Source organism: Castanea sativa, chromosome 9 (assembly GCF_040712315.1).
Source record: "Castanea sativa cultivar Marrone di Chiusa Pesio chromosome 9, ASM4071231v1".
Taxonomy (NCBI): Eukaryota; Viridiplantae; Streptophyta; class Magnoliopsida; order Fagales; family Fagaceae; genus Castanea; species Castanea sativa.
In genome coordinates, this window is record NC_134021.1 from 6688973 (window position 1) to 6704632 (window position 15660).

Here is a 15660-nt window from a genome sequence, read left to right on the forward strand (position 1 = left end):
AAAGTAGGAGGTTTGAGGACCCGGCATAACTAAGGTTCTGTTTAACAAATGACAAGATATCAATTTCCACAAGGTTTGTGGTCCGAGGACCATACTTAACCAAGCTTCTGTTTGACACTTAAGAATAGTAACTTCAAATGTTAATTTTCCTAAAGTAGGAGGTCCGAGGACCCGGCATAACTAAGGTTCTGTTTAACAAATGACAAGATATCAATTTCTACAAGATTTGTGGTCTGAGGACCATACTTAACCAAGCTTCTGTTTGACACTTAAGAATAGTAACTTCAAATGTTAATTTTTCCAAAGTAAGAAGTCCGAGGACCCGGCATAACTAAGGTTCTGTTTAACAAATGACAAGATATCAATTTCCACAAGGTTTGTGGTCCGATGACCATACTTAACCAAGTTTCTGTTTGACACTTAAGAATAGTAACTTCAAATGTTAATTTTTCCAAAGTAGGAGGTCTGAGGACCCGGAATAACTAAGGTTCTGTTTAACAAATGACAAGATATCAATTTCCATAAGGTTTGTGGTTCGAGGACCATACTTAACCAAGTTTCTGTTTGACACTTATATTAGTAGCTTCAAATGTTAATTTTCCCAAAGTATGAGGTCCGAGGACCCGACATAACTAAGGTTCTGTTTAACAAATGACAAGATATCAATTTCCACAAGGTTTGTGGTCCGAGGACCATACTTAACCAATTTTCTGTTTGACACTTAAGAATAGTAACTGTAAATCCCTAATGTATTCATAACTTCGAATCTGTTAACTAACAAAAACACATTTTATTAATAATAATACCTTCAAAGGTTATTTACATTCCATGGGCGTTGTATAACTCTTTCATCTAGGTCAGCTAGCCGATACGACCCTATGTCCGCTACTAAAACAATATTATAGCGGCCTTCCCAGTTTGGTCCTGGCTTACCCCAAGCTGGGTTCTTAGCAGTGCCCACAACTTTTCTTAGTACAAGATCCCCGGGTGCGAGTGGCCTTAGCTTCACGTGGGCATCATATCCCTGCTTAAGCTTCTGTTGATAATAAGTCATTTGGACCATAGCTGCCTCACGCCGTTCCTCAACTAAATCCAGGCCTTTCTCCAGGAGGCCATCATTATTCTCCGGGCTAAAAGAACTCGCCTTTAGGGTGGAAAAACTAGATTCTAGAGGTATTACTGCCTCGGCTCCATAAGTCATGGAGAATGGCGTTTCTCCAGTAGACCTGCGCGGTGTAGTTCGATACGTCCATATAACATGTGGTAGCTCTTCTACCCATCTACCTTTCGCATCGTCCAACCTTTTCTTGAGCCCACTGACTATGACCTTGTTAACGGCCTCGGCTTGCCCATTTCCCTGAGGATAAGCTGGGGTGGAGTATCTATTTATGATGCCCATATCACCACAATATGTCCTAAAAGCCTTGCTGTCAAACTGAACGCCATTGTCTGAAATAAGCGTGTGTGGTATTCCGAATCTAGTGACGATATTTTTCCAAACAAACTTCTTAGAATCAATGTCTCTGATATTTGCTAAGGGCTCAGCCTCGACCCATTTAGTGAAGTAGTCTATTCCCACGAGCAGCCATCTTTTGTTTCCTACAGCCCTCGAAAATGGCCCCACTATGTCAAATCCCCATTGTGCAAAAGGCCAGGGACTGGAGAGAGGGTTGAGAACCCCTCTTGGTTGATGAATATTAGGGGCGAACCTCTGGCATTGATCACATTTTCGGGCATATTCCTGAGCCTCCCTCTGCATATTGGGCCACCAATAACCCTAAGTCAGGGCCCTATGGGCTAAGGACCTTCTCCTAGTGTGGCTCCCACAAATCCCTTCATGAAGTTCTTCCAGAAGCGCTTCAGTTGATTCAGGGTGCACACATAACAAGTATGGTCCTGAGAAGGATCGTTTATACAGCTTCTGATCCTCGAATAACCAGAAACGTGACGCCTTTCGACGTATCTTATCTGCTTCGGACTTGTCCTTAGGAAGGATGTCGTTCTTAAGAAAAGATATGACCAGGTCCATCCAACTAGGTCCAAGCCTTATCAGATGGATGCGAGCCGCGTTGACAGCGGTAAGAGTTAGCTTTAGCAAATCCTCTACAAGGATGATCCTGGGCAAGCCCTGAGCCGAAGACGTTGCTAACGTGGCCAAAGAATCTGCATGGGTGTTTCCACTCCTACAGATGTGAGATAAGACGAGCGAATCAAATTGGGCTTGCTGACGTTTGACTTGGGCCAAGTATTCTTGCATTCTTGGCTCCCTAGCCTCCATGGTCCCCGTGACCTGGCCGACCACTAACTGAGAATCCGAGAACACATGAACTTCCTTTCCACCCATCCTATGTACCATGTTCATGCCCACCAAGACTGATTCGTACTCGGCCTCATTATTAATAGCCGAGAACGCCAGTCTTAGAGATTTTTCGAAGACAATTCCCTTAGGGGATATCAGGACAAGTCCAACACCAGACCCTCTCTGATTAGCAGCCCCATCCATATACACTTTCTAAGTCGACGATGCTGCGGCTGTGATCACACCAACTGATTTTTCATGCATGTGTGCTTCCTTCAGAGTTTCTTCTAGTAATGGTTCGGCAAACTCTGCCACCAAATCAGCAAGGACCTGGCCCTTCATCGAGGTGCGAGGCATGTATTTAATGTCAAAGGCCCCCAAAATGGTTCCCCACTTTGCAACCCTGCCAGAATAATCAGCGCTGTGTAACACCGCCTTGAGGGGCAATTGGGTTAGAACCACCACAGTGTGGGACTGGAAATAATAAGGAAGTTTCCGCGTGGCATGAACTATGGCCAGAAGTGCTTTCTCCAAAAGTAGATAGCGCACCTCGGCCTCATTCAAGGACTTACTAACATAGTAGACCAGTTTCTGCACTCTACTTTCATCCCTTATGAGGACCAGGCTGACCGCGTGGACAACCACTACCAAATACGAAAACAGGACATCGTCCGCCTCGGGGCGAGACAAAATGGGTGGCCGAGAAAGATATTGCTTAAGTTGTTGGAAGGCTAACATGCAGTAGTCGGTCCATTGAAATCCTTTCCATTTATTCAACAATTGGAAGAAAGGACGACACCGGTCAGCTGACTAAGAGATAAATCTGCTTAGTGCGGCGATCATTCCGATCAATTTCTGGATCTCTTTTGGGTTCCGAGACGGCTGTAAGTCCTGAATAGCCTTGACCTGCACTGGGTTTACCTCTATACCTCTATGAGTAATCATATAACCCAAGAACTTTCCAGAACCTACGCCAAAAGAGCAATTTGAGGCGTTAAGGCGCAACCTATGCTTCCTAAGCACCTGGAAGGTGTCAGCCAAATCTTTAACGTGCGAAGGTATTGTTTTACTCTTTACCACCATATCATCCACGTATACCTCAATGGTCTTCCCTAGTTGCTGTTCGAACATTCTGGTCATCATTCTTTGGTAAGTAGCCCTAGCATTTTTCAACCCAAACGGCATGACCTTATAGTGGTAGCTCCCTGTTGGAGTAATGAAGGCTGTCTTCTCTTGATTCACCACTACCAATGGAATCTGGTGGTAACCCTGGAAGGCATCCAAAAAACTTATACGAGGATGTCCGACAATGGCGTCCACAAGCTGATCAATACGTGGCATTGGGAATGAATCCTTGGGGCAGGCTTTATTCAAATCCGTGAAGTTCACACATACTCTCCACGTTCCATTCTTCTTTTTGACCACAACCGTATGCGCCAACCATTCGGGGTAGAAAACTTCTTTAATAGCCCCAGCCCTCTTGAGCTTGAGCACCTCCTCCTTAACAGCCTCGGAATGTTCCTTGGAAGAACGCCGAGGTGGCTGCCTTCTCGGAACGATGGCGGGGTTGACATTCAAATGACGACAAATGAAGCTCGGATCTACGGCCGGAGCCTCATAAGGGTCCCACGCAAAAACATCAATATTGTCTTTCAGAAACTCCAACAACTCCATCTTCTCCTAGTGTGGCAAGCGTATGCCAACTTGGAAGAACCTCTCAGGGTCGTCTGCTATCAAAAACTTCTCTAACTCCTCACAAAGAGCCTTCTCTCCTGTCACCGCATCGGGCGCATCCGGAGCTGTTAATTGCTATAAGTCTTTGATGATCAAAGCTGAAGACTCGGCTTCTGTCTGATGTAGCACTGCAGCCGATATGCATTGCCTAGCCACCGATTGGCTGCCAAGGATCTCTTCAACATATTCTTCCTAAGGGAACTTAACCTTCACATGCAAGGTAGAGGAGACAGCTCCCAGAGCGTGTAGCCATGGCCTGGCGAGGATGGTCGTATATGGGGAGTACGCGTCAACCACAATGAAATCCACCTTAACCATTTCTGAGCCAGATTGAATTGGCAAACGAATCTATCCCTTCGGCATAATAGTCTTTCCTTCAAAGCTTATGAGTGGCGAGTCATAAGGAGTAAGATCTTCCAGCTTCAACCTTAGCCCCTTAAATAAATCAGGGTACATGATATCTGCACCGCTGCCCTGATCAATCATCACCCTCTTCACGTCATAATTCTCTATCCTGAGAGTGACCACAAGAGCATCTTCATGGGGTTGGATGGTACCAACCTTATCCTCCTCTGAAAATCCCAAGACGGGTAAATTCACCTTCAACCTCTTCGGCCTGCAACCTGCCTCTTTGGCCTGAGAATAGGAAACTGCCATCACCCTAGTGGGACCTGAACCGGTCCTACTAGGTGCAGTAAAAATGACGTTAATTGTTCCCAATGCCAGCCGAGATGGATTATTCTTCTGATTGTTTAAGCCAGATTAATTACCCTGCCTATTAGATTGACACAAGTGCTGCTTCAGTTTTCCTTCACTGACAAGCTGCTCCAAATGGTTCCAAAGGGTCCGACAATTCTCGATAGTGTGACTCACGTCCTGATGGTATTGACAAAAAAGGTTCTCATTCCTTTTCTCGGGGTCTCCCGCCATCTTACTAGGCCACCTGAAGAAGGGCTCCTTACGAACTTTCTCCAGTAATTGGTGTATTGGTTCTCAGAACACAGCATTCACGGTTTAAGGGGCTGCCGAGTCAGATCGCCCGATGTAATCTCTTCTCGGCTGTCTGTTATGGTATCTGTCCGACCTGAAATCCCTTCTCTCTTGCAAGATAACCTTCTCTTTACCCTTTCCTTGCTACTAGTCTTCTTCTACCCTTTTGTATTCGTCAATACGATCCATGAGGCGACGTACGTTGTGGATGGGATTTTTTGTCAAGGACTTTCTTAAGTTGTGATCAGTAGGAAGGCCGACCTTAAAGGTATTGAGCGCCACCTCATCAAAATCACCATCTATCTCATTAAAAATCTCCCAGTATCGATCAAAGTATGCTTTCATCGTCTTCCCTTCCCTCATGGCCATAGATAACAGTGAGTCCAATGGCCGAGGCACTCTGCTACACGTGATAAACCGCGACGCAAATGCTCTAGTTAACTCCCCAAACAAACCTACAGACCCCGATTTAAGATCGTTGAACCACCTCATAGCAACAGGTCTCAAGTTAAAGGAAAAAACTTTACACATCAGGGTCTCATTATGAGAGTGCACTGCCATCCTTTAGTTAAAGTGACTTACATGCTCCACCGAATCAGTCCGGCCATTGTAGATGGTAAAGGTGGGCTGGGTGAACCTCCTGGGAAGCCTCCCCTTCTCAATCCTCCGTGAGAATGGCGATTTGGAGAGTTGGTGTAACGCCCGACTCATAGCATCGTTCCCCAAGCCCCTAGAAGAGAGCTTTTTGTGCCTGCGAGCTAGAAGGTCGTCCTCCTCACAAGAGGACGTTGTGCTGGGGGGCGATCATGACCTCGAGATGTAACTACTTCCCCGAACCTCCTCTGAAGAAGGATTAGATGAGGACGATGAATGCTTGCGCCTGACGCGGCGCAGTTTCATTTCCAAATGATTAATCTCCTTCTGCATGGCCTTAGCACCATCCTCGTGGGTGGTGCTGCCCCCGCCATGAGTATGGCTCGCCTTAGGGTATTCTGTATGAATGCTTCCCTCACGATCCCTTCGACGCTCAAGACGTTCGAAAAGATCCTCCGGTTGTGATCCTTGAGACTCTGCATGGTGTGAGCCTAGGCCTACCATAGTATCCCAGCTCCTTCCAGACTAGATTTCCCACAGACGGCGCCAATTGTAAGTGCACAATTGTACCTGGACCCAAAGACAATTATGGGCTCAGGCCCAATGAGTCTTAGACAATGAAATTTGTAGAGTGTGGGCTTGAAATCTAAGTTAGAGGTACTGAGAACTTGATAACAGGCTAAGGTGTGCAAACACTTGTAAATAATAAATGATAATTGCAAATAGACCTCCTCGGACGTGAGCCGAGGACCACTTCTATATTATTTCTCTTTCTTTCTTAAAGATTACAATTCTTAATTTCTTTCTTGGTTACTGACTCCTCTCCCTTTTTCTTTGGCCTTCACCCTCCTTAATTACTTCTTCTCCTAATACTTTATCCACGTGTTGCTCAAATCTCCCCCCCTCTAGATATTTCTTCTCTTAGTGTCTTTAAATACTAACCAAAAGTTTCAGTTCTACTGTTCAGGGGCCACTTCTCCATTAATGCGGCCAGGGAGATAGGTGCAGAGTTTTTAATATGGAGGTGGCAGCCTTTGCTCATGATATTTTTCTAGCACTGGTGTATCTAAAAGGTTTAGGGTTTCCCCCTCTTAACCAACAGTCTTTCCGGAATTCTACCTTGACCTTCGTAGTGAATCTCCGAGTTCTCTTGGGTCTGTCCGAGGAGAAACTCACTCTCGGATGTGTCCTCGGACCCTCGACGTATGGGCCGATTTGCAGTACTAATAAGTTCTTTAATTTTAGAGCAGGTCGGCCCTTCTTGCTAGAGCTCAAAGGCCTAAATGCCTACTTGGGTCATTTTACTCCCCACAATAACTACTCATAAAAATATAAGATAAAAGACTATTTTAAATATTCGTTAGTGTCATTTTCCCTTTTATAATGAAGATTTTTATTATTATCAAATCTGCCAAAACATTGTCGGTCTTAACCCATTTTTCTCTAACATGAATAGTACGCTTGATCTAATATTGACATTATCTTATTGCTCCAATTATTAGTCGTGAAATTAATGATATGACTTCTTTTTATTATTAGGTGTGAACTTAGGGATCAAGCTTTAAGGGATTTTGTCCCTCCAAAAAAAAAAAACCTTTAAGGAATTTTTTAATTTGGGAGCAAGCTTTTAGATATTTGTTGAGGATCTTTTATAATGAGGATCTTTTTGTTTGTTTGTTTTATAAGTGGGCCACAGGTCCACATGTATGGGTCAGCGGGCCATTCTATTTTATGGGTTTTATTATTATTATTATTATTATTATTATTATTATTATTATTATTATTATTATTTTTAATGGGTGGGGTGGGGGGATTAACTTTCATTTCATAGGGCTATATATATGTATAATTTTGGGACTCAAAACATTATATCTTGGGTAACTATTAAATCAATAATGCTACTATCATTTACTTTTACACATATTTTGCCCAAATTATTTTATGTAACATATTGTGATTAGTTGTTTGTCACTATTATATAGACTTACAATTTTTTTTTACTACTTACTAGGAAATATGTGATAAAATGGGTTGGATTGTTTACATGGACTTAACAATTTTTTACATAGACTTACAATTTTTTTGTTACTACTTAACAATTATTTTAATTGCTTGTTTGTTTTTTTACCGTCAGATTCTACACCTAAACAAAGAAACAATTAGATTATCACATCATTCCAAGCCATCATGTGCTAAAATTTTAATTTGGCATATTAGGCCGGCCGGCAATTATTCTTGGCTTTATAATTGCATAAATGGGCAAACAAATTTGTGTTGGTAGTCCTATAAAAAAAAAAAAAAAAAAAATTGTGTTGGTAGCAGCATGAGAGCTGGCCAAAGCTAACACTGCAAAGGATAAGGACACCAAAAAATGCATGTGTGGGTTTTTCGTCTGACTCTAAAATTGCATACTCCAACGATGTTTGACAGAGTTGGATGACTTATTCTAAACATTGTCCTCATAAAGTATGGTATTTGCGTGGTTATTTTGAAGACTTTCTACTGCTAAACTTTTCCAGTCTTTGATTGAAACCAGATTGGGGCCCTATGAAAGAACATTGGAAGCAGCAAAACGCATCTAGCTAAATAAGCTATACTATAATATGTTGTATCAATAAGAAGTTGTGAAATAGAGAAGCCACCTCAATAAGCTGAATCTTTATGCCTAGTATAAACAATTAAACCTAACATGCTATGCCTATCGTATATATATTAATAATAGGTCAGACAGCTTAGTTTAACAAAATAAAATAAATAAAGCCCCATCTTACATTCAAAACTTTCACATGCACGATTAATTACATTACAATTAGCTACTACGTACTTCGATGAGTTTTTTTTTTTTTTTTTTGTTGCTAAACTCGATGAGTTATACATACAAAAAGTTCTTAAATTCATGTGATTTGTATCGAAGACCTTACTCGATCTCATGAGACTAGGCGGTGAAATTGGAAAACCCTCAATATTTGAAAGTGAAAAATTCAAAATAATTGTCTCAATTAGACATGTAAAAAATGTGACAACTTATGGATTTAAAAGTGTTCTATCATTTCTTTTTTAAAGAAAAATCTTCATGTACCAAATTACCAACAACAAAAACAGGCTTTTATTTTTCTACGATATGTGTCAATAAATAAAAAAGACAATCAAAGTTTGGTCCAAACTCAAAGTGAAAAGTGTCCTACATACCACGCCAAAGTGATTTAAAGTTTCGTTGAACAATTAATTTCAATGAAGAAGACTGTCAAACAATCAATAATATCTTTGATTTTCACGAACTTTACTCCATCCATTGATGTGTACGTTCCTGAAGCACATGAGAAAGCAAGTTGTATACATTTGCAGGGTAGGGCTGGTCTTGGTTATGAACTTGCACATGCCAGCCAGGGTCGTTGCACTGACAAGTTTTTGTATTGTTATACAAATAATATCTAACTTATGGCCGTGCCGATCAATTTTGCGTATATAGGAGTCTTCACTCTTCATTGAAGACAAGACTCACACTCGTGAAATCTGTACTTAGTGTTGATTTTTTTTTTTTTTTTGGGACGATCAGGAAACTTTATTGAGAGAAAAACCAAAGTACAGAGACCGGCTTGCCTAACCCCTCCCTACAAAAACAAAACAAAAGGTGCTATTGCCAAATTTAAGGTTATGTTTGGTAACAGTTTTTATTTTTTATTTTCAAAAACTTGTTTTTAAGAATATAAAGAAAAAACAATTTTCTTGTATTTTTAAAATAAAAAACATGTTTGGTTAGTTGAAATTAAAAAGATAGTTTCTTGAAGAAAAAAATAGAAAATACTAAAATATGTTGTTATTAGAATTTGAACTTTAATGTTAACTCATTAAATGAGATAGATTCATTAAATTAAATATGTGTTTTCATTGACTTTTGAAAATTAAAAGTTGAAAACAGCCTTTTGCATATTTTCAATTTCCTTCACAAATTGAGTTTTGAAAACTGGTTTTATTTTTTGCTCATTTTGAGTTGCCAAACAAACTTTTTAATCTCAAAAATAGAAAATTGTTTTTGAAAACAGAAAATAAGGGAAAAAACAGTTACCAAACATACCCTAGGTGTTGATTGTAGCCAAATCTAAGTTCAACTTTCATGAAGAGAAATTTTTTGACTTCCAAATGTATTCTAGGGGTGAATGGGTCGGGTTTGAGGGATTTTTCCAACTTAACCCGAGTTTGTGGGATTGCGAAATCTTCAAGCCATCACATGTGTTGGGTTGGGTAACGTTGGTGGATTGTACTTACATGTTTCATCATCCCTTACAAAAAATTGGACTTTCATTAACTATTTAATTACTTTTTTAATATACTTTTTTTAGAATCATTTTTTTAATATACCTAAATTATATTGCAAACTTCCATATTCATTCAAATGAATTCTTAAAGTATCAAAATAAATTAAAATAAACAACATAAAATAAGAATAATAAATTAAAATAAAATTTCAATGCCAACCCACGAAAACCAATTCAAGACATCAGGTTGGGTTAAGTTGGTTTTGTCAAGCTGGTGGGTTGGATGCACATCCCAACTATTCAACAATTCGTGCATAATAAAGTTTAATAACATACGATTTTGTCATAAATTGTTTTTTCCTCTCTTTATTTTGCATATAAAAATCAAGTTTAATAATTATGATAGTTATTATTACACATTTATTATGATTATTGTGGGGGGTAAAAGTGCTTGAATAAATGTTTGGGCTTTGGGCCTGATTGTTTGGCATAAGTCTGTTTGATCAGAGTCTCTGGACCCACAGGCTAGTCCGCACTATAGCGGTCCGAGGAGTTGTCCAAGGAGTTGTCCAAGGAGGAATATCTCATCGGACAAGCCCATTAAAGGCCCTTGGACTTGCTAAACGGCTTAGAGGCAGAATTTTGGAAGGACTGGAGGGTAAATGTGTGATCCAAGCATTCTTTAGAAGCAGAAACGTGTGAGAAATATCTGAGAAAAAAGCTGTTACCACCACATTAAAGGCCCTGCATCTACCTTCCTGGCCGCATTAATGGAGAAATGACCTCTGAACAATAGAATTCAACCTTCCTGCTATTATTTTAAAACTTCAAGAAGGTAGTGGATGTGACAAGTATCTAAGAGGAAGATTTGTGTGACACGTAGATGAAATAGGGAAGAAGAAGAAGTATATAAGAAAAACAAGAGAGGAAAGAAAGGGAGGATGTTCTTCTTAGCTAAAAAAGAACTAAGAATTGTAATCCTTGGTTTAGAAAAAGAAATACTATACAAATTGTCCTCGGCTTATGTCCGAAAAGGTTTCTTTATTATATTCATTTGTCACTCGCATGGATTGGGGCACTCTATCCTGTTAATCAACTTCCAACATCCCAAACCTAGGTCTGAAACCCATACTCTACAAATTTCGTTGTATAAGGCTCATTGGGCCTGAGCCCATCACTTGTTTTTGGGTCCGGGTACAAATTGTGCACTTACAATTATCTTTGGATAATATTATATTGATATTTATGGTAGTTGTTAATAGATATTTATTAGGATTCAATTTTATATGGAACTATTAATATATATATATATATATATAATTTTTATATTCTTATCTGATTAGTAACTATTTAAAAATTGGGTTTTCATCGGCTTGATCATTTTGACTGCATTGGAAGGAATAAAAATACCTTGATGTCAATAGTTTTGTTACTTTTATAATTTAACTAATACATTCTAGTATTTCTAACAAAAACACCAAAGTTTTAAAACTTTAAATCTTTAGCTCATTGTAATTATCTAATTAATAAATATTAAAAAAAACACACACACTCTTGATGTTTTGTAAAACAGGATAAAACTTAACTCCATTCTCAAAAAAAAAAAAAAAGAATGAAGCTTAACTCCCCGAGAGAAAGTTCATAAAACTAGCTTAATTAGATTTGATAAATAAATAATTAGCAAGTGGTGATCACATGGAAAATGGAGTTAGGTCCGAGCCAAGACCGACAGATCCAACCATTAGGCCTTAATTGGAGCACGTAAACAAGGGTATCAGATTTAAATACTCCATGAACGTCCCACGTTATCCAGATTTAATTAATAATCGTATACGTACAATACAACCTACTTTTTTAGTCAACAGCATAGTACTATGATTTAGCCTAAAAAAATAGAGAGAAATCTTAGGAATTTGGGCTTTGATTTGTTTGATCAAGGAATGGAGTAGGCAATGCCAACTGCCAGCTGCCATGCTTTCCGCGTCAATGATGGGTCTTGTTTTGTAAATCTATTTACTTTAGAGTGGGTTTAGTTAACTCTATTGATAGAGTTTTTGTCGTAGAATAAAAAATTTGGAGTTCTATACCTGTTTATATCAAAATCTAAATAGTATCTTGGTATGAATAAGAAAGAAAAATCTATTTCTCATAATCAATATAGCTTACTCTCAAAATTTTAGCTATTGTTTATTAAATCAGATTCTGTGGAAATTAACCCAGATTCATTGGTAGTAACAAATTAATAAGAATTTAGCTCACCAAGAGCTCTGTAGTCTGAATTCTTTAAAGCTACAAAAATTTATTTCCAGGCAAAACATTAATGGTCTTGTGCATTGATTATTAAGAGCCCCACATTGTAACCTATGTTAATCTTGGAGGTAACGTGGTCCAAACGCACATGTCGATGGCCTCTTTTATTTCTTTGACTCTCTTTTTTTTTTGCCTTCCGATTTTCTATGCTGATGAATTACTTATCACCAAAGGAAATTAATGGAAATCATTTTTAGTAGTGCCTGTCATTTTCTTAGTACCTTACAACTGGATGTGTGTGAAAAAATCTCATATATAATATCATTTTCTAGTACTTGATCTTAGAAACCGTCCACACGGCACACCTACATTTTTGAAACTCAATTATTTGATATAGAAAAAAAAAGTTAGGCTTGGGAATAGAGCACCACAATGATTTTTATGAGTATTTCTAAGATTTTACTAACAAAGATCACAATTCTTTTTAAGGGGATATTAACTATTTTTAAGAATAAGAGAGACAGAGAGATAGGACTTGAATTTTCCTCTTCTTCTCTATTCCAATTTGATTCTAGACCTCTCAAATTATAGAAAAGGTAATAATCCCTCAAGCAATTTATTTCACATTTTTTGTGTACATTCACTTTCCATGATTTAAATGTATAAATATTATATTTTTGTGTTTTAAAATGTGTATATCAAAACATATAATTGTAAATATTGAGTGTATTTGTGTGTGAAAAAAATATTTTGGCATATAACTATATAAGTATATTACATAAATATCCTTTTCAAACGAAACTGATATTTTACATTTGCCCACCATGCACCCATATAAATAGATGCCATTAAAGGCCTTGAGAGAATATAAAATAAGATCCACATTCCCATATAAATTGCAAGTACTTAACTCCCTCCTCATATGCCTAGAGTGTTCTTATCTTAAACCTTAAAAGAAAATGGTGACTGCTGAGTTCAGAGGTGGTGGCGGGGGTTGGAGGGCCATGAAGAGCTTCGCCTTGCACGTGATCCTAGGTAGATGGTTCATGGTCTTTGCATCCTTGTTAATCATGTCTGTCTCAGGTTCAACATACATATTTGGTGTGTACTCCAACGACATAAAATCATCCTTAGGCTATGACCAAACATCGCTCAATTTGATCAGCTTCTTCAAGGACACGGGTGGAAACCTTGGAATCCTATCTGGGCTTATCAACGAGATCTCACCCCCATGGGTGGTCCTCTTAATTGGGGCAATCTTGAACTTATTTGGGTACCTCATGATATGGCTTAGTGTCACAGGTCATATAGCCAAGCCCCACTTATGGCAAATGTGTCTATATATATTCATCGGTGCAAACTCACAGTCATTTGCAAATACTGGAGCTTTAGTCACTTGTGTTATGACCTTTCCAGAAAGCCGAGGCAGTGTTATAGGCCTTCTGAAGGGTCTTGTTGGTCTAAGTGGTGCTATTATGACACAACTCTACCATGCTCTCTATGGGGATAACTCAAAGGCTCTGATTTTGCTAATTGCTTGGGTTCCGGCAGCTGTGTCCTTTGTCTTTCTACGAACAGTTCGGATTATAAAGACAACTCGGCAATCCAACGAGCTCAAAGTTTTCTACAATTTCCTCTATATTTCACTTGGCCTTGCCGGGTTTCTCATGACTTTGATTATCATACAAAACAAGCTCAGGTTTAATAGAATTGAATATGCTGGAAGTGCTTGTGTTGTTGTTATTTTACTATTTCTTCCACTTGTAATAGTTATGAAAGTAGAATCCAAACTTTGGAGGAGAAAGGAGCACCCCATAAATGATCCTGTACAAGTGAAAGTAGTAGCTGAAAAGCCACAGGTATTGGAGCAACCAGTACTGCCCCCAATTGAAGCACAATCAAGTGAAAGAAAGCCAGATTCTTGCTTCAGCAACATATTCAGGCCCCCAGATAGAGGTGAAGACTACACAATATTGCAAGCACTATTCAGCATCGACATGTTAATTTTGTTTGTAGCCACAACTTGTGGTGTTGGTGGGACTTTAACAGCCATTGACAACTTGGGTCAGATTGGTAAGTCACTAGGCTATCCAGCTCACAGCATCACAACCTTTGTATCACTAGTGAGCATTTGGAATTATCTTGGACGAGCTTTGACTGGTTTTGCTTCTGAAATCTTCTTAGTCAAATACAAATTCCCTCGTCCCCTATTGCTTACATTTGTCCTCCTTTTCTCTTGTGTTGGCCATCTCTTAATCGCCTTTCCAGTCCCATACTCTCTTTACCTTGCTTCAGTGATTATTGGGTTCTGCTTTGGTGCACAATGGCCTTTAATATTCGCTATCATATCTGAGATCTTTGGCCTCAAGTACTATTCCACTTTGTACAATTTTGGTGCTTTTGCAAGCCCAGTTGGGTCTTACATTCTCAATGTAAGAGTGGCCGGTAGTTTATATGATAAGGAGGCTTTGAAGCAAATGGAAGCTTTAGGTGTCAAAAGAGAGGATGGGAAGGAATTGATATGCACGGGTGCTCACTGTTATAGAATGGCTTTCATTATAATCACCGCTGCAGCGTTGTTTGGGTTCCTTGTTTCTATTCTTTTGGTTCTAAGGACAACCAAGTTTTACAAAGGTGATATCTACAAGAAGTTCAGAGAGGAATCAGAGGCAGCAGCAAGTGAAATGGCTTCCAAGGGTAAGGACATAATTCCGATGAGAGAAAGAGAAGGTGGAGCCAGTTTCGTTGCCTCAGCGAATGCAAGCTCTTTCAGTACAACCACTAACGCCAACACCAACCATCATTAAATCACTGAGTTAGACTAGAGAAAGAGAAGGTGGAGCCAGTTTCGTTGCCTCAGCGAATGCAAGCTCTTTCAGTACAACCACCAACGCCAAAACCAACCATCATTAAATCACTGAGTTAGACTAGAGCTGCTTGATTGTTTGTATGATGTAGTATATTGCTCAAGTTATTTCTTTCTCGCTTTTAGAGAGGGTGAAAAAAAGAAAGAAAGTAGTAAAAGTTGAAATTACCATTTGGGTTCTTGAATTATAAGTAAAAAAAAAAAAATCAATTGTGTCCCTAAATTTGAATTAGCGTAAAATACAAATCACGCCCTAAGTTTGGAGCATATGGTAAGCACTTAAATTTTTTTTTTTTTTTTTTCTATGTATAAACATCACTTATGTTTGGCTATGCAATTCCCTGAAAAAAAAAAAAAGAAGTTTGGCCACGCAATTTTCCCTCCAAATTAAACTAATTTGTGGTCTTAAGTAATCCAAAACGTGCATGTGACTTTTATTTTTATGGGTGATATAGGTTTTTGATATATAACATAACTTTGAAAGAAAAGTCTTAAAAGTACACAAGGAGTATTCTATAAGTAATACAATCAAGCTCTCAAGATAAAATGGTCAACTATATTTGAAAGAGAATTAAAGTAAGAGGAACCCCAAGCTAGCTAGAAAACAATCAATAGAGATTAAAAAAAATAAAAAAAATAAAAAAATAAAAAAACCTAATGTTGAGAATAGT

The 15660-nt window shown here is 38.8% G+C and overlaps 1 protein-coding gene across 1 annotated transcript; it reads left to right on the forward strand.

The window, feature by feature from the left end:
• The first annotated feature begins 12996 nt into the window (after positions 1–12996).
• LOC142610993 (protein NUCLEAR FUSION DEFECTIVE 4-like) lies at positions 12997–15212 on the forward strand. Its single transcript, XM_075782983.1, has one exon. It carries the CDS (start codon positions 13083–13085, stop codon positions 14928–14930), a length of 1848 nt encoding a protein of 615 aa, XP_075639098.1. The 5' UTR covers positions 12997–13082; the 3' UTR covers positions 14931–15212.
• Positions 15213–15660: the final 448 nt, after the last annotated feature.

Excerpts from the sequence above, each read along its gene's own strand:
- LOC142610993 (XM_075782983.1), top strand. The coding sequence starts at position 13,083 with ATGGTGACTGCTGAGTTCAGAGGTGGTGGCGGGGGTTGGAGGGCCATG.